The following is an 18,939-nucleotide window of genomic DNA, read 5'->3' as shown; positions in this document are numbered from 1 at the left end:
AGTATAGGGTCCACACCCTGTCAATTAATTATTATTTATTGTAAATTGCATTCGCTACCAGGTACTAATAAATATATAAAATTCAATATTCTAAGATAAAAATTCATTTATATAATATTTTTTTTTATTCCAATAATTAGAATATTATAAAAATAGTATCCAAGTAAGTATAAAAAATTATAGCGTAGTGTAAACGATATCCAATCTCGGACTACGATTGCCAATTAACTCTCCGATTACATTCGATTTGACCACTGCTTATTCGACTAGCACTATCATATTCCTCAATATTTTGTTTCAATCAAGTTTATATAATAGACTAGCGACCAGCCCCGGCCTCGCTTGGTATATTGAGCACATCGTTATTGCATTTTTTTGTAAAACTATTATTCATTATTTACTTTTTCGTAATACGGCATTTCAATGTTTTGGATTAGAAAGCCTTCCCTCCTATACTCCATACTTATTCCATATATTTAGTATATATGTAACTAAGTATATTATATTTAGTATATTACGTAGGTACTTTGTACTTAGTATTTTTATCACTTCTTAAAACAAACTTTAACTATCTTAAGCTTGGGACTAGATGGTGCTGTGTAAATTGTTCAGGAATATCATTAATGTATTGGCTTGGTTTATGTTATTGAAGTAGATATAACTACCTAATTGCTATGCAGTAAGTATCTACGTAATGTACAATAAATGTAGACACAATGATCCTTATTCTGTTCATAATTATAGGGCATAAAGCAATCATTTGTAAAGTGCAGTGCAGCGCTCTGAAACGAAATCACTGTGTGTCAGATTACACACGACACGCTTGCTTTTAATTCATTTTCAGGATGAGCGAGTTCGATTGTACCATTGGAATTAATAACCCGAACAATGCATATAATTTTATTGCTGGTGTGGTAATATTACAAATGCTTATTGCAAAATTTTAAATAGATGTTTGTTTGATGATATATGATACTACAAAAAAGTTTTATAAAAAAGGCAGTTCGTCTTTATTTTAATGAAAAATAAAAAATCTGTTTTGATACAACAACCATATATAAATGAAATATTCGTTTAATAATGTTTATAATAAATTATATTTCATTAAAAATAATAGTTTCAATTTTAATTCTCCTGGATATAACAATATAAACTTTATCGCACAATCATAAAGTAAATCTATCTTCACAAATTCGTTTTTTGGAAAGAATACATTCATCCAACCAATTTTCAGAGATTACTGGAACCCCAAATTTCGTTTTCAAGTCCATTACAACATCCGCATTAGTTGCTGTTGGTACGACTACGTGGGTTAAATCCGCTGCTTTATCAAATACCACTGATGCACCGTACAATTTTGCCAATATAGCATAAATGCTGTTATCGTTGTATAAATATATGGTGCAAGGACGAAGAAAGGAAAATGGATTTTCATCATCAAATATATGTTTGTCAACCGCAATTATCTCTTGTCTTGTGAGATACAACTTTGGTTCCTGCAACGGGAAAGGGGTTTAATATATTTCTTTTTTAATGTAGGTAATAAATATAAAAGAGAAGCACTGGCGCCTGACATACCTACATATTTAAAGTTTTGACACACATTTGGATGTCTTATAAAATCTAATAAAAGACTGTAAAAAGTCTTGGCGTGAATACCACTGCCAACATATTTCAGCCACCAAGAGCTTGTCTTTTAAGCTACGACTTAAGCTTAAGCGACTTCATATACATTTGTACATTTGAATATATTGTATCAAATGCCGGATTCCAATGAACTTACTGTTTCCATCTTCTCAAAACATCTCTTTAGGGTACACTTGTCTATTGGTTGCGTATAGCTATCTCCGAAATGGTCATAGTCTCTACGGAAACTTAATCTGGTGGAGGGCTTCATCTCGAGCAAATCAAGAGGGCGCAGTTGGCAGGGCGTTGGTGATGGCGGCAGTTGTCGTAGCCAGTCGGCAGAAACGACGTCGACTACCTGAGACTTCAGCATGTTTCGGACGCGAGGTGTCATGCAACCCACCACCGTGCACCACGTGTCCCAACCTGATTGTAGAATAACAGTTACATATATAAAACGTTATGTTACTCATGTTATATATATTAAAAAAATGTACATGCATAACATTCATGTCAAATAGAGTCAGAGACTCTTTTACTATATGATAAAGGAATGATGCACCCGCTTGCGCTAACGGTTTACGATAGCAGGGCACCAGTAGAGGATGTTAAATAAACAAACGGGTGAACCTTTAATTAAAGTATTTAAATATGTGTTTCGTATTATAATAAATAATATATGATTATTAATACAAACTGTCTTCAGATTGGGAATATTTGACGACGTCTGAAAGATTCAATCCTAATATGTACTATTATCTTTTATTGAAATAAAGTGTAGTAGTACCCACAGATCAATACATTTTCTTTGTAGTGATAATTAATAATAAAAAAAAATCATACGTTTACATTTTCCTCTACCTTAAGGTTTTGGTACTACTATCGCTGATGGGAAGTTATATGATAGTAAAATAATCAGTATAGTATTCAATACCTACTATCAAAACGACCTAATTTGCTTCTAATTTTTTTCTTACATTTATTTAGAGACTTTCTTTATTCTTTTATTGTACACACACATTTTGAATTTGAATACCTGTACGAAAAGAGGAGGTACTAAAATATTGTTCTAATAATATTAACTATGAGTATCAATAGACATACATAAATATATTAATATATAGTCATACATAAATGGTACATAAATAAATTATAAGACCTAACTTAAAATGTAATTATAATATATAAATATAAAAATACGTCAGCATTGCGAAAGATAATACGTTTTTAATCGGCTTTTGAATATTCCAATACTAGAGCTAGCACATAGTTCGTGAGGTAAATAATTCCACAATCGAATAGATGTCACTACAATAGAGTTAGATAGCCTCGTTAGTTAGCCTCCCCAGAGTGTACTGGAGTCCGTAAGAGTAATTTATTTTGAAATACTCGATTTTAAAATTCATTTCTGTCGAATGGAGAAAATTAAAACGTTCGCGGAGATAGGAATGTGCAGAAGGATCAGACTTTTATCATAATATGATAATGCCAGTCCCATCGTATCTTATTACTAATCTTATCTTCTATTGTACAATGGAAACAAAAATTTTGCTGGTGATAATACCAATTTTTTTTATTTAATTTACTTACCTACATTATGAACATTCTTGCCTCCGTGCGACATCACAATAGTATTTAATTCTAAATCGCCTTCCTTATCGTCTGTCGGCATGATGTAAATTTTTCTATCGAGTAAAGCGTTTGAAATCACTTGGACATCTTTAGCAATCTTGGGACGAAATTTTTCATGCACTTCAGGAATATTAGCGACACGTTTCTTCCGTGGTTTAATGGCGGTGGCATCGTCTATTTGTCCTGGTTCCAGAGTCTTCGTGGCTAGTTTTATGACATTGCTTTTACTCTGTTCAAATAAACTTTATCAATTAGTAGTTATTGCGGCCTCTTTTGACAGGACTGCTTGCTGGCCGCTGATAAGACGTGACTAGGTCAGACGGAACAATTGACGGGAAAAATAAGACAGACAAAAAGCGGACGACAAGATAGAAATTTTACTAATTATATTTTATTACCAAACAAGCTCTCTATTCATTATCGACGACATTCTTAACGGTCGACCGAACAGCAGACCGTTGAAGTGGTCCTTCGAGCCGGATTTTCTAGGGTGCAGATACAAAGACAAGCGAAGATGACGACAATACCGACGGTACTGCATGGTACTGCTGACCAGGGTGAACAGGACTGACAGTCCGCCCACGATTGGGACAAGATGTCACAACTTACGATGTAAATTGTCCAGGGTCCTAATTATTATTAGTGCAGTCAAACCAAATAAAAATATGTTCATTCTTGTATGTGAAATAGAAATAATATTTATTGAAATAATCTCAATACAAGCATTTTTGAACAGTCATATTTGTTTAGGTATTCTACCACTCATTCGGAATTCACAGATTCATCACAAGTAGAATGAGCAAGAAACTTTTGTACCGCTCTTAAATAGATGATGTCTATTACAAATTCTAACCATAGTTCAGTATAAAGTATAAGAACATACAATTTCAATTTCAGTTGCATAATAAAAACAAAAATATCAATCAATGCTGTGGCGCTAAAACTAAGCACAATTGGTCAAATAGAGTTTGTTTAATGTTTACATAAATATAGAAAATTCAAAACTTTTACACACCTCTGTCAGCAAATTAAACTGTTCCAGCGTGATGACGTCATTGACAGGTTTGTCATCCCGCAACTTGGTGACCCGTGGGAAACGCAGCGTGTGGGAGGTGCCGTACTCTACACTGCGAATCAGTTCTGTTGCGCGGATCTAAGACATAATAAAATATGTAGATATACTGATTAGTAGTCACCAATGGCCTCGGTAGTCTAACGGTAGATATAGCAATTCCGAAGGTCTTGGGTTAGATTCTTGCGCGGTACGGTAGGAATCGAACGAAAGATATATTATATAATTATATATATTCATGAGTATAATTGTTTGCAACATCGGTCTGGGTGTATTCTATGTATATCTATATATTTAAAAAATATATAGATGTATTTGTTATATAGTACCGTCAACACAAGCTCTAGCTTGGGACTAGACGCCGCTATGTGTATATTGTCCTGATATAAAAATAAAAATATTGTCAGCGTAGTCTAGTAGTACTACCCCGACAGACACTCCAAGTTTGTGAGTTCAAATCTGACCGCATCAAAAAACATCACGTGTCAAAGAAACATGATTAATCATCATTACATAGTATAAAACAAAGTCGCTGCCGCTGTCTGGCCCTATGTATGCTTAAATCTTTAAAACTACGCAACGGATTATGAAGTGGTTTTTTTAATAGATAGAGTGATTCAAGAGTAAGGTTTATATGTATAATACATGTGCCAAGCCAGGGTGGGTCGCCAGTAACAAATAAAAAAACCTGATTTACGGCGGTAGGCCGTTTTATGCCACGTTGGATTTTCCTATTAATTTACCCATTAAAATATGGACATTCACCATTACGCCACCGCCAGTTGACAATGCTCTGTTGATTATATTGATTAAATTGCATGCGGGCGCTTAGGACCCTAGCGCCGGCCCTGTATGTTAATGTAGTACATATTTTATAGGGAGCGAAATATAAATATCTTATTATATGTAAACAGAACTGGCACTGTTGTGTAATAAAAGAAAAAGAAATGGTTTTACTAACCTCCAACACTATAGAATCTTTTGGCATAATCCAAAAGTCTGGTTTCTTTTTGTTGAATACAAGAGTCGCGGGGGGAGACGTTCGTTTTGTTGGTTCCCAATTGCGTTCCAACAGCTCGCAGACACTTTGCAACTGCTCATTTGTGAAGCCACTTGATACGCACCCCACTGACACCCAACGGTGAGGGGGGTCACCTAGTTGTAATAGTTAACTAATAGGTATACTAATATATATTTATTGAGGACTTAGGGTTGTATGTATTTTTTATTATTATATTTTTAATGACACAATAAAAAAATATAAATAAAAAATTTGCCCAAAAAAAAAAAATAATGTTAGGGGTGGACAACGCTTATCACTTAGTAGCCGATTCTCAGACCTACTGAAAAATTGTAGGAATATATTAGAGTGCTCTTGAGCAAATAAAGCTGATAAAAAATTAAATATTATTCTCTTACGCTTTTCAAATGAGCTTGTATATATTTACAAAAAGACAGACTCATGTTTAAATTAAATTAGGGAGAATGTAGTACCACACAAAAATTGTAGGTATTCGTCATTTTTAGTCCTTGAAAAATATGTTACTTTTCACAATTTTGAAAAAGTTAGGGAAAGCTGATTCGAGAGAATACCTGGAGTAGAGATGTCAGCGCAGGCTACGTAGAAACTATTGGCACGACCATGTCGCTTATTCTCTGCTTCATCAGCTCCAATTATTACGAAGTCTAAGTCGTTCATAGTTTCATCGGTGTACTATAAAATAACAGATTATCTAATACGATACATAAGGGGGGAAGGGGATTGTTAGCAATGTGGACAAATGACCACATCGCTAACAATGTAACATGTCAGGTTGACCTCCACGCGGTCCCCCCTGGAAACCGTCGCGATAAATTCCACGAATTTGCCACGATGGGCTAACTAACCTGACCTCGTGCTCTTATCAACCGCCACTGGTGCCCCGCCAGCATAAACCGTTACCTCAGGCTGGAAAACCATTCCATTATCATCATTAAAAAAAAATACAATACATACGATATAAAGTACTTGATACAAATAGGGCCTACCTAATTTTAAACACTACTGTCTCGACAAATATATGCCTACAAAAGCTAAAACAATATTATTCTTTATCTTCTGTTTATTAATAATTAGCAATAAATATAAAAGCTACATTTTCTATCATTTATATAGTTGCGATAGCAGCTAATCGGATCTTAACACAAATAATTTAACGCTAAACAAGGATGGCTGGTATGGTTCCTACAAACTCTCTCAAAATTTCGACTAGGTTACACTAGCCGTGGTCACAAGTAGACCGAATAATTATATTAAAAATGTATATTAAACAAGAACGATTAAAGCCCACTATTCTATGCAATCTTGGTTAGAAATATAATCATAAAAATGTACTTGCCTCTGGTTTAATTTTGTACCACCCCGCGTTACGCGCTTGAGGCACGTAGTAGGAAGCGATGTCTTTCACAACAATTCCCTCTTCTTGCAATTTGATAGCGTCATTTAATTTGTCTAATATATCAACACTGCAAAATGATAAATACTTATAATTAAAGTATTTAAAAAATCCACAGGAGGCATGGCAGATGTGACAAATTCTAGAACAGTCACTTGGTGTGTATTATATAATAATAATATTATTATTATACACTGGACAAAGTATATAGCGCCATCTATTCCCAAGTTACTTCGCTGGCTTGTGAGGAATGACGCAGAATAAAAGTCGTATATTATTTTTGTTGGTCGTATTTAATAAGAGTATATAGGACGAGTTTTAACGTCATTTAAAACTCGTCCTATACTCGAGAATTATATATACTATATTAAAAGTGGTAGATATAGGTATATACGATATTAAAAGTGTAAACATATGCAGATGAAAGATTGGCGAAGCAAACATATGTGCAATGTTAAATAAAAGTAAGATGCAGTTACAGGCAGTTTGATACAGGAGTAGTGACAGGAAGCGAAGCCTACCTATCTTTGACAGGTATCCTTTTACTATGTTGTAGGACGCCGGGGACATCACTGAACATGGTGTCAAGTAATTTCAAACGTTCTTGTAAAGGCACTCCGCCCTTATCCGAGGTGCCCACTAACACTCTATCATTGTAGTACAACACATCGTATACACAGAAACACGGCCTTAGACTAGAATGTTCCGTTATTTTCTTGACATCGAAAGATTCACCTAAAAAGAAATATTTAACTAGAATAGGAAAAAAATTGGCACCCCACCTGTTGTGTAAACCAATACCTATACATAAAAAGAACCTCCGACATTTCAATAAAGCCTGTGTTTGCTATCCCTCAGTTCTTGTTGGTTTGGATACATTTATCTGTACCAAACTGGCAACACCTTGTTATTTAATATGGCAATATGTTCATCGTGAGTAGCAGTAGGTGTAAATATGAAATTTGTTCGTCTATAATCTTTTCACCCATTAACTTAAGTCTTATGGGAGGACCACGTGTCGTGTAATTTACTAACATGTCTCACTCACTATAATGCAAGCTATTTTACGTAAAAAAAAATTGAGATAAGGTACGATAAAGGATACGAGGAAATTAAATATTACATAACTCATATTAATGCATTTTATAAATATTAGATTGTTGGACATAAAATTCCTTGTTATATTGACATATATTATTTGTATATAAACAGAGAAAACATATTAATAATGCGAATAAAATGTTGTTTCCTTATTTGCCCTCTGCATAAATAAAATCCCAATATAGATAAGTTATGGACCCTAGCTGTGGGTACAATTTAAAGCCGGGATGCATGTATATTCTAAGACACACAATTTTAATGGTATAGAGGGGAAGGGGAGGGAGCAGCTTCTTTCCCATAATGGATACGCAAATGTATCTATAATTATATATTGAAAAATTGCTAACCTTTAACTCTGAACGATTTATCAGTTTTGTGCCAGCCCATCATTTCACCGTCTAATATGAAATTTGTAACACTCTGGCTGAAGCAATTCTTCAAATAGGGCGTCAATAATCCAGTTTCGTATGTTTTACCATACTTCTGCGAGTACGGATAGCCTCTTCTTGAAAAATATTCAAATTCTCCATTTTTCATGTGCATCTAGATTCATTAAATTTATTTGAAGCAATTGATCATTTTAATAACCTTATTGTTAAAGTTTTGCGTTTAGTACACAGTTAAAAGATTTTCCATCGGACAATCTAATGACGGTAGTTGAACAAACTGCCGGCACCTGCCGACATTGACATTTACTGTTCCTCCAGTCAGCTCTTGACCACGGCTAGTGCAAACGTCGAGAAAGGTGTCGAGAAATACATTATTTACTTTAATAACCACTTACTCAAATCCAACTTTGGCTGTCGTTTTGAGACTATATACACATATAAATAGTAACTAATGTCTTTCTGGTTACATAATGAATCAGAAAGACATTAGTAGTTATATATGCCCGTATTTCCAAAATAGACATTAATGTATAATATTTCTGAATTGTCTAGTCACAAGTTCTTAATTTGTATAGGTACCTAGGTTATTTATTAATTTATTATAGAGCTATAGAAAATGCGTACAACCAATAATGGATTCCGAAGTTCATTTTAAAGACATTAGTTACTAACCTGAAACCTCTCGCCATCAAATTTGTTTTCTATGTGATACTTCTTCTCGGGGGACAATCGCTGTGCCACTTGGGTGACGTTTAATCGTTCTGAAAGCATGGGACTCACAGCACAAAACAGTTGGACGCCCAGCTCCAAAGGCCGGCTGTTACCATCGTCAAACTCTTCACACACCTAGTAATGTAATGTATACCTTCACCACTGTTTTCCAGATGGGGTAATCAGATGTAGAAGAGAGGAGCTAGCTTTTACTACACGAAAGAATTCTACATAGTACCCGGCAATATTAGATTAATACCTGAGACCATCTTTTAGTTCTCAAGAATGGTTGGAGCATGTTAATTTTCAATTTTTATGAATGATTAGGATCGTACTTAAAAAGAGATGCGACAACGTACGAAACGTTAAGCGTATTGTAGATGTGCCATATACCTAAATGTACGCCTAAAAAAGCAAAATGCACCTACTTTATTCTTATTGAAATTTTCAAACTGTTTTATCATGAAAATTAAAAGGATACTATATGACTTTTTTTTTCAACTGCATACCTTGGGAGATTTCAGCATTTTTTATGTTTCCCTTCAATGGCAAACAACGGCGTATTGATGGAAAGTGGCAACGGCCGTTGACATATTTGTACATGAACTGCATCACAGATATCACGTCTCGTAACGGCCGTGACAGAGGTACCCACACAGAGAATTTCATACAAAATTACCTCGGTATTAAACGGTCTAAATTAATTTTTAATTGGCCGGTCGGTTTGTATTTTAGTTTGGTAAATAATATGAGTATCTATGATCAAGGCACTTTAATTTTATTCCAGTAGGTTTTGGTTTGACCCATTTTATATAATTATATAGATATATATAGGTACCTACCTTCATAGAATTTATTACTGACCTTATAAAGGTTGTTGCAATTTTTATAATATGTAGGCGCGTCAGGATGATAAGCCGCTAAAATACGGTCAACACTAAAACCCAGTTTCAAGTCTTTAAGAATTATCCGAAGAAACCACTTAAATTGCTTTGCGCTTAATTTACTAATTGCATACTCAAACGTCTCCACCAACACGGCTGTAAAAAACATCAGCGAATTATTTTCAAGATTCCTAGAAATGAGCGACCTACATAAAGAATGTAACTAACACATTTCATAAAATCTTTTCCACTTTTATCACACCAAATTTATCTTTTTAGACTCTAATAGTCCCACTTATGTTTACTGAAGATATTTACGGAAGTCTGTTTACTGGAACATTTTTGTTCTGGCTGTCCGGATTCATACCCACTTGTAGATCTACTGATATTTTGTATCGTCGTTTAGTATACTGGTTCTGAATATAATGCAATATACGGCACATGTAAGTAGGGTAAATATTTTGACTACTAAAGTATATTGATTTGCTTACGTCCTTTATTTCCAACTTCGGCCGTTGCTATTTTATCAAGAATTTCATTTACGTCGCCTATAGTAAGATCGCCACATTCATCACGGACTTTATTTTTTATAACGTAATAAGCTACACCAGCGAAATCTTGGTTGGCTGCACTGCTTACTGATGATGAGGATGAGGATCTATGTTGCAGAAGCTTCTTTGCATCTAAAGAATTCTTTATAGATAAGACCTTCACTAACAGATCACCGAGCTTCTTCTCCTTTAAATTATACGCGTTCCTTTCTCGTTCGCACGTCGGTAACAGTAATCTTAAGATCGGGAAGATACTGGAATTCTTAAAAAAATAAAATTTATAACCAGGGGGGCAGATTCTGAAATAATGTAACAGATTTCCCTATCTATACGAACCACCATGACAATTCATGTTTGTCGTTTGTTGTTTTTTATGTGATTTTGTTACTTATTATTGTTCTATTATAGGCTCACTAGTCACTACACGCTTTGTAACTTATTAACTATACCTATAGTAACTGTAAGTATAGTGAACACCTTATCTCATATAAATAAATAAATAGTTAATGGTCTTTTCCCTTGTCGTTTCTTTTCGGTGGAACCATACAATTTATACAAATATCATTTTCGGAAGTGCAATTTTTCCAATTAGGTACAACTCAAAATGTCACTGACATACTTACGTAAATAAATTTACATTTAATGTATCTACCTTCTTTCCTGAAATTGATGCCGTAGTTATTTTAAAATCGTTGAAAAAATCTATTAATATATTTGCCTGTTCTTCTTTCACATTTTTCCCCTTTTTTTGATTATGTTTACTGTAGATCTGTTCTAAAACACTACATATATCTTCAAATAAAACCGTATTAGCGGGTATAACTTCAACTGTCTCCATTATATTACAGCAGCTAGGCACCACCTAAAAATTAAACAAGAAACAAATCATTCTTACTGAAATAATATTTGTAGAACTGCTATGTTGTTCTTATAGTACACCTTTTTGTTGAGATAATACAAAAACTGCGTCATTATTTAGTAATTCTTTTAAACCCTTAAATGGTATGCTTGTAATTCGCATCTTTGATATGATACATGCGAAACGTTTCATGTTTTTTATGAAGTCGTCTATCAGTAGTTCCACTTCTTGACTATTGTTATAATAACTCTTAATTAATCCTAGATCCAAACAAACTATTCGATGGTTAAAGTTTCTAACATTAACTGAATTTTCTTGTAATGTAAGTTATTCAGCAACTTAATAATATTTTAAACCCATTTTTAAAACTAATGTGAGCAAGGATGGGTTTGTCTGAAAAACACTTAATCCAGTCAACCTGACAGTGACTTGCTTGCATACATATTTGCAACAATAGATCATCATAATAAATAAAAAATGCAACAATTTATACATAAATAACAATTTATTTTTTATTCAATTACAAGGTATTTCAACATATATTTCCTAGCCATTTGGGGGGAGTGGTCTTTATACAATAGAAAAAGATTAAAAGCAGTTTCTCTAGTTAAATTTATTAAGCCATGATGTTTGCAATTAGCTACAGGTTCACAAACTAATGCTCTTTCATAATATTCTATAGCTAAGTTATTAATACTTAACATTTGATATGCTCTACCCAAGTTATAATTAGTTTCCTGATCAAACTTTCTCAGTTTTTGGTAAGTCAAAAAATAAGACATTCCTTGCAGTATCAAATTATGATGTTTGTTAACAGTTTTTTGTGCAGCCATCACTAATATTGTGATTGCCACTAAAAGAGCTGACAAAGGATCACTTTGCTGTTCATGATATTCTAAAAAATATTTAAGAGCAACAGCATATCTTCCTGATGTTAGAAAATTGTTACCCAGAAATAAATTTTTCGCAATATTGGGGTCCTTTTGAAAAATTCTTGTAAGTAATTTTATATGTGAACTTTCCTCTACTAGGTTAATTAATAAGTTTAACAAATTCCAAGAGCAATTATTGGGTATTTTCTGAGAAAATTCCCTTATAAACCGAAGGCCATTTTGATAATCTTTGGTGAGAAGACAAGCTTGAAAACATAAAAATTCAATTTCACGGCGATGTGGAATCAAAGTCTTGGACATCAGTGCTCCAAATGATATACGCTGCATTGTAATATATTTTTTATTACTAAGTGCAATTCCCAATAGTTCTAAAAATAAATCCCATTCTTGCTGTGGAGTTAACTTAAATGTTTCTTCTTCATCAAAGTGTATTTCATCCTCTAGGTAATTATTTTCACCACGTATTTTTCTAAAATCATTAATAAGTTCTAAATTAGTCTTTGTATTTTTCATATGAAGTACTATTTTAATTTCCTCTTGATGTCTGTATCTCTGGAAGGTTTTATACAGCAGAGTTTCACCAACTTCCAAGTAATTCATCATTTTATTATATTTTTTTAATACACAACATTGTTCATGTAGTAGTTGAGCACTAATTACATATTTATAATCTTGTTGTAATATTTTTAAGGCTTCCTCAATATTGCCCTTTTTTTCAAGAAGGTCAAACAATTTTCTCCGAGCATCTGGATGCTGAGGAGCATGTTTTAAAACTTTATAATAAGACTCTACTGCATCTTCATATCTGCCTAGATTATTTAAACAATCTGCATGTTTCAGCCACACAGCACCTAAATTGAAGCTGTTATTATTTACCAATGGCACCAAAAGCTGCATTGCTAATTCATGGTGCCCAACTGCTGATAGTGCTTCTTCTATGTCCATATACAAATCTCCAGCGTTTTCAACATCATTAGATAAAAAGTCTTTCAGTAATGTTTGCACTAAATTGATAGCACCTAAATAAATAAAACATATTAATAATTTGCTTTTCAGATCTATTGGCAAATTATTTGGAATAGAACACTTAATATAATTTGTTTGCTCTTCTATTTGTCCATCTGCATTCTTAATAGTTTGTATTTCAGCCTCTATGTCTACACCGACATTGGCAACAAATATTTCCAAGCATGTTTGATATTGTTTTACAGTTATTAAGAGTTCTATTAAAATATTGATATCTTCTAAAGTAAAAAGAGCTGGACATTTCTTATATGCAGTTCCCATCACTTCCACAGCACGTTCAACTTCATTTGAATTATGATATAATGTTGTAGCCATTTTAGCATATTTCATAATTGTTTCACCTTCACTTTCTGGTAAACAAGCTACAATACGATGATAACATTTAACGCGATTTATACTTAGTGTGTGCAGTGGATATTTTATTTCTTCTAGAGTTGATAATATTTCAAGTCTTTTTAAATGTATATCTAGATTATGTGGCTGAGCTTTAATGGCTTGAGTGTAACATGTCATTACTTGTTTGACATCATTTCTTTCCTTAGACAAAGCTGCCAACCGAAGCCACTCGGTTGCATCAGGCCGACTCAAGTGAGCTGCTAATAGAGAAAACTGCAATGATTTCTCTGAATCATTCTCATATATCTGAGCCAAAGTTTGATATGGTTCTGGTGCGGTAGGTATTTGTTTTATTATCTCATGACACATCCTTTCTGCAGTATCTTTCTCTCCTCTCACAAACCGCAAATTAGCTTCACCCATTAAACCTAAAAGTGCCGGCGATAACCGTGTAATTTTTCGGCGTCTAGTCACTTTATCGGTAGTCTGCAACGACTGTGGGGGTTCTTCGTCCAGTAATCGGTTGGGAGTCTCATCTGCATTAGCATCTTCATCATCATCGTCATCATAATTATACCATTCATTAGAATAATCAGCGAAGGTCATTTGACCACTTAAAAATTTATTTGTTAACTCTTTTTCCAAATCCATTTTATGCTCAAATGGGCCTGTACTATTTTCCCCGTTATCCATTTTAATTAATAACCTTATTCGATTAGCAGTGAATTATTTCAATCATTGAGATACTAATTCTAAATTAATGATAGTCCATTTTTTACTTACAATCTAGCAGGACACAAAAGGTTCCTGTGTGTAATTGTTATTCAAATTAATTAAGACACATTAGTGTAATATTTAAATCAAAATTGTCGATAATAATAATTGATTAGAACATAAAATAGTACACAAAATCTCTAACTCTACTAACAGAAATGTACTCTGTAACTCTGTACTGTACATCGTAAAATGCATGTCCGCAGTGTAGTATGAGAAAAGCACACATAAAATGTAGGCAATAAATGCGATTTTCTCAAAAGTTTATTCTTGCTTTCTGCGAAAACAACAGAGCAGCAGAATTTATAGAGGACGTTATTAGCTATCAGCTGTCTGAATCATCCAATGTCAGGATGACATTAGATGATATCCATAGAATGAGATGAGATTGAGAATAGAATAGCACAAATTTAGCATGATTTGTTACATATTCCTTCCATACATATTTTTAATATTTTAGTTTGTTTTTATTACTTTTTACGTATGTTATATCTTAAGGTATACATAGTATGGGCCAATATTATCATTTAATAATATTAAGTTGCCTGAAAAAAATAAATATATTGTTTTTCCATCCATCATGTTCCTTAATAAGATATTTAAAAAGTGAAACATTTAGTAAGAGTGTTTTCTAAATAAATAAAATAAACTAAAAATATTTTCGTGTAAGTTAACATTTCTAAAAGTATTACAACCAATAGTCAAATACTGTATCTAACGAAAATCGTAATAGCAATTGTGCTAGCGCTCTTTCGCTTATTTATTTCGCATCTCAGTTTTGCATCTGTGGTTTGTTTTTGTTTTATTGTTTACTTGTCCGTACCTTTCTGTTCTCACCTTATTTTATTTATATTTTAAATCGTGTTCATACATTAGATTTATTAAAATCAAATATTACACATGAGTAGTAATCTAGCTTTTTTTCGTAAATGTACAGTAATTGCATTTTAGAAACAAAATTTTTGAGTGATGCTCCAATAATTTCTTTTGTTTCAGTACTTATTTAGAAGTATAATTGTATCTACATACATTTGAATTACGCTACAGTTTATATTTGTTGTGAAACTTTAAAAATATTTCATTTTCTGATTGCAAAGATTTTGGTGATTGTAAAAAAACCAATTTTTAAAAACCAATCCTGTAGTCTACTACAATATTATGCCATTTCCTAAAATATAGAAGTGCATAGTAATTAATCGATTTGAAAATATTGCATTGAATAATTTTTCACATCAGTGCCCAGTCCTTATAAAATTTTACTAATACTTGTTCACCTTAACATACTATAAATGGACAAAGAATAATAAGATGAACTCAAAGTACTAATAGGCTGTATAGAATGATAAAGCATATTTTGTGATGTTAAAGTTATTTTGTTTATATTTAACAGACAAATGAATTAAGGTTTCATAATTAAATTCTACCTTACAATACTATTTAATTGAATATTAAAATGTGTGATATGTTACAATCTGTGAAAGGACAATTAAATGAAATTGAAAATGATCTCATCACAGCTGAAAAAGAAGTTTGTGAAGACTATATGGAGAACTATGAGCCCACTCTGCTCAATATGCCAGTTGAGGTACTATTTTTTATAATTTATAATAATAATAGTTAAATATCCTGTGGTATAAGGCACCTGTCCATATTATGTTATTTATTCTCTGTTCATAAATTCAAGACTGTTACATTATTACTGTGAATATGAAATTCCTATTTTTGTGCTTGCTCAATATTTTCAAATTAGGTATTATTTTGCAGATGTTCATTTCATTACTTAATGTATGTTTTATTTTAATAATTCCATAAATCAAAATAATTTATTTCTTTCTCTTTCTGCACAATTAGGTTTGTGTATAATTCAATGAATTAAAAATTTACTTTTTAATTAATTGAATTTCAAGTCGAAATTAATTTGGTCTCCAACTAAGCAAATTAATTTTTCAATATTGATTGTTACAGATTGTATTAAACATATGTTCATTTCTAGACCCTCACTTTCTAAGAGCCACTCTTAGTAAGGTTTGTAGGCGTTTAGAAGACATATTAGCTGATGATCATCTATGGAAAAATTGGATTCATAGTAAAATTAATACTTGTGCCTTCCCTCCCTTACCTTATTTGAAATTATGGGATGATATAGATCTAGACTGGGAGGAGGTTTGTGTTGAAATGGATGTAGAAAGAAAGAGGTGGTCAAATGTCAAGGAAACTATGCAACACATAGTCGTGAAAGATGTACACTTTGCATCTGTGGATACAGTGTTGTTAGTTAATGTAAGTATTTTACTAAATTTTAAAGTCTATTTTATAACATATTTTTTTTTACAAAGAATTAATAATTAATGTATAGAATACTGTGTGTTTCCAACCTATGTTATTTAAATAGGTGGAACCATTAATTTTGTTCCATATTAATTATCAAAGACCTTGTAATCGATTAATACCATTATTTTGATGAACTACCAGTTGACCTAGCTCTCTTCATGAATCTCACCAATTCTCACTAGCCACCCGTTTCGAAACGAATATCTTTTGCAATTACATTCAATGAATCACTTAACATGATTAAAAAATATTTTTATTGTTAACAGAAGGGTGAAATATGTATATCAGGAGGTAGGGACCGTGGTATGGCACTCTGGAATGTACAAGACATAAAACCACAGCATTTTTATGAGAATTCCACAACACTAACGGATGCCAAACCAAGGCAAATTAAATATGATGCTCATTCAGGCTGGGTGTGGGACTTGGCACCAGACAATATTAATTCTGCAAGCATAATTTATTCTGCTTCATGGGACAATACTGTCAAAGCCTGGGACCTACAAACAGGTTTTGAATGTGTAGAGACTTTTCAGTAAGTTGACTCAGTTTGTAATTATAGTAATGTAGATTATTAGTTTCAGGGGGGGGTAGGGGATTGTTAGTAATGTGGAGGAAATACCCCTTTGCACTATGTCAGGTTGACCTCCACGCAGTTCCCCCTGGAAACCATTGTGATAAATTCTTGTTGAATTTATCATGATGTACTAACTTACCTGACCTCGTACTCATCTTATCATCCTCCATTGGTGCCCCGCCAGCATAAACCGTTAGCGCAGGCGGGTGCACTATTCCATTAACCTTAAAAAAAAATAGATACAGGAATAGTTCTTTTGACCTGGTCTAACTGGTCAAAATTTAGAGAGAAAATTCGTTAATGCACTTGCAAACATCCAAAAGACGAATTTTGTATGGGTTTGTCTACTAATGTGATACTTATTTCGTGTTGAACTTTGATTTAGCTATATATTGTAAAGAACCTGAGCATTTCATTGAATTATTATATGACTATCCTAACTTTCATAAAACATTGTAATACATTGTTTCTAATAATTTAATCAAGAATGAATTACTAGAGATATTGCGCATTTCATACATATGTCAAAATTAATAATTACAATAAATAAAATTAATTTACAGGTGCGGTATGTCAGCCTTATCAGTTGTATCTATAGACAAAACAGTAATGGCTGGGTTATATTCTAAAAAAGTACTCTCCTTCGATACGCGAGCGGGTTCTGCACCAGTAAGTTACTATAAACCACATAGAGGTCCTGTATTAGCACTATACGCTTATAACAACATGGTTGCGTCTGTTAGTGAAGATAAAACATTAGCAATATGGGATAGAGTTGCAGGAAAGCTTCTAGCACATGATGTTAAAATACCTACAGACAAGGTGTATCCAGTTTGTATTAGTTGGTGTCCAACAGCTTTATACATTGGTGACTCCAAAGGTTCCCTACACCTTATTGATCCTGAAAAATATGTCTATTTGAAAACACATGAAATATGGCCTGAGCCACCCATCATCAGGCCGTCAAGTAAAATAACTAGTTGTTACCAAAATCAAGGAACCATGGTTGTGTGTTCAGATAGAGGAGAAATTAAATTTTTATATAATTGCTACCCTCCACAAGAATTTTCCAGTGTGAAGACTAGTACATGTGACGTGACTCAGGTAATTATAATATCAAATAATTATAAATTACTATTTTTATGTGTCTGAACTGTAAAAATAATAAAAGTAATGAAATTGTCAACATCGATCCTATATAAAATATTTAATTACTATAATTCTATATTAGAAAATTTCATTCATTTCCAGTTGCGGTATTTGGACGACGTATTGGTGATTGGCACATGTGATTCAGCGCTTGAATTTTGGATTCCCAGTGAGCGATATCAAGATACGTAATTTGTTACAGCTGACTATTATTTAATGAATAACTAGTACGGATCTTTGTATTTTTATTACATTCATAACAATTATCCAGTGATATATTGATATTAAAAGATATAATATTATACCTGTAATGCTTTTACACTAATTTATTGAATATTAATATTATTTATAGTACTGAATCTGAACGAAAATAGAATTAAGTTTATGTAAATAAACCAAAACTTATGTACATGTTTACATTAATTTTGTCAGAAAGTGATTTAGAAGAAAAATTTCCAATATTTTGTATATTATTTCGTGTCTTTAATAATAAATTCATTTATAGATACCACACTCCCTATAAAACTAATTAGGACACCGAATTTCTGGTTCGCCTAAAATGGTGAGAATTCACTCTATCGGATTGTTACTTC

At 32.8% G+C, this 18,939-nt stretch overlaps 2 protein-coding genes across 5 annotated transcripts; one reads left to right on the top strand and one right to left on the bottom strand.

The window, feature by feature from the left end:
- Nucleotides 1–1,122: 1,122 nt before the first annotated feature.
- On the bottom strand, nucleotides 1,123–14,570 carry LOC131845908 (DNA ligase 4-like). Of its 2 annotated transcripts, XM_059195062.1 has the most exons (14): nucleotides 14,299–14,570; nucleotides 11,054–11,263; nucleotides 10,342–10,663; nucleotides 9,831–10,006; nucleotides 8,928–9,101; nucleotides 8,214–8,409; nucleotides 7,287–7,500; nucleotides 6,709–6,835; nucleotides 5,924–6,044; nucleotides 5,292–5,485; nucleotides 4,274–4,411; nucleotides 3,217–3,487; nucleotides 1,784–2,052; nucleotides 1,123–1,496 (listed from the first exon to the last, which is right to left on the bottom strand). In XM_059195062.1, the coding sequence occupies exons 2-14, from the start codon at nucleotides 11,237–11,239 to the stop codon at nucleotides 1,167–1,169; spliced, it is 2,718 nt and encodes a 905-aa protein (XP_059051045.1). In that variant the 5' UTR covers nucleotides 11,240–11,263; nucleotides 14,299–14,570; the 3' UTR covers nucleotides 1,123–1,166. The 2 variants fall into 2 exon arrangements, with proteins under 2 accessions (XP_059051045.1, XP_059051046.1); XM_059195063.1 differs by lacking the exon at nucleotides 11,054–11,263 and having other exon boundaries at nucleotides 12,739–14,570.
- A 491-nt stretch (nucleotides 14,571–15,061) lies between these two features.
- Nucleotides 15,062–18,789, top strand: LOC131845941 (F-box/WD repeat-containing protein 9-like). Of its 3 annotated transcripts, none has more exons than XM_059195107.1 (6): nucleotides 15,062–15,078; nucleotides 15,680–15,874; nucleotides 16,255–16,569; nucleotides 16,887–17,155; nucleotides 17,761–18,301; nucleotides 18,449–18,789. In XM_059195107.1, the coding sequence occupies exons 2-6, from the start codon at nucleotides 15,743–15,745 to the stop codon at nucleotides 18,536–18,538; spliced, it is 1,347 nt and encodes a 448-aa protein (XP_059051090.1). In that variant the 5' UTR covers nucleotides 15,062–15,078; nucleotides 15,680–15,742; the 3' UTR covers nucleotides 18,539–18,789. The 3 variants fall into 3 exon arrangements, with proteins under 3 accessions (XP_059051090.1, XP_059051089.1, XP_059051091.1); XM_059195106.1 differs by lacking the exon at nucleotides 15,062–15,078 and adding an exon at nucleotides 15,158–15,220; XM_059195108.1 differs by lacking the exon at nucleotides 15,062–15,078 and adding an exon at nucleotides 15,178–15,193.
- The last annotated feature ends 150 nt before the right edge of the window (nucleotides 18,790–18,939 follow it).

This window comes from Achroia grisella, unplaced genomic scaffold (genome assembly GCF_030625045.1).
Source record: "Achroia grisella isolate CSIRO2021 unplaced genomic scaffold, CSIRO_AGI_Agris_v1 utg487, whole genome shotgun sequence".
NCBI classification, from domain to species: Eukaryota; Metazoa; Arthropoda; class Insecta; order Lepidoptera; family Pyralidae; genus Achroia; species Achroia grisella.
Note: the sequence above shows the minus strand (reverse complement) of the source record. Positions and strands in the feature narration are given on the sequence as shown.

What these genes read in the sequence shown, in the direction of transcription:
- LOC131845941 (XM_059195107.1), top strand. Translation starts at nt 15,743, where the DNA reads ATGTGTGATATGTTACAATCTGTGAAAGGACAATTAAATGAAATTGAA. An exon ending in ATACAGTGTTGTTAGTTAAT is followed by an intron (nt 16,570 to 16,886) that starts GTAAGTATTTTA and finishes TATTGTTAACAG; the next exon opens with AAGGGTGAAATATGTATATC. An exon ending in GAATGTGTAGAGACTTTTCA is followed by an intron (nt 17,156 to 17,760) that starts GTAAGTTGACTC and finishes ATTAATTTACAG; the next exon opens with GTGCGGTATGTCAGCCTTAT.
- LOC131845908 (XM_059195063.1), bottom strand. Translation starts at nt 14,208, where the DNA reads ATGGATAACGGGGAAAATAGTACAGGCCCATTTGAGCATAAAATGGAT. An exon ending in GGTACAAAATTAAACCAGAG is followed by an intron (nt 6,045 to 6,708) that starts GCAAGTACATTT and finishes GTTATTTTATAG; the next exon opens with TACACCGATGAAACTATGAA. An exon ending in GTTTTGAGAAGATGGAAACA is followed by an intron (nt 1,497 to 1,783) that starts GTAAGTTCATTG and finishes TTCCCGTTGCAG; the next exon opens with GAACCAAAGTTGTATCTCAC.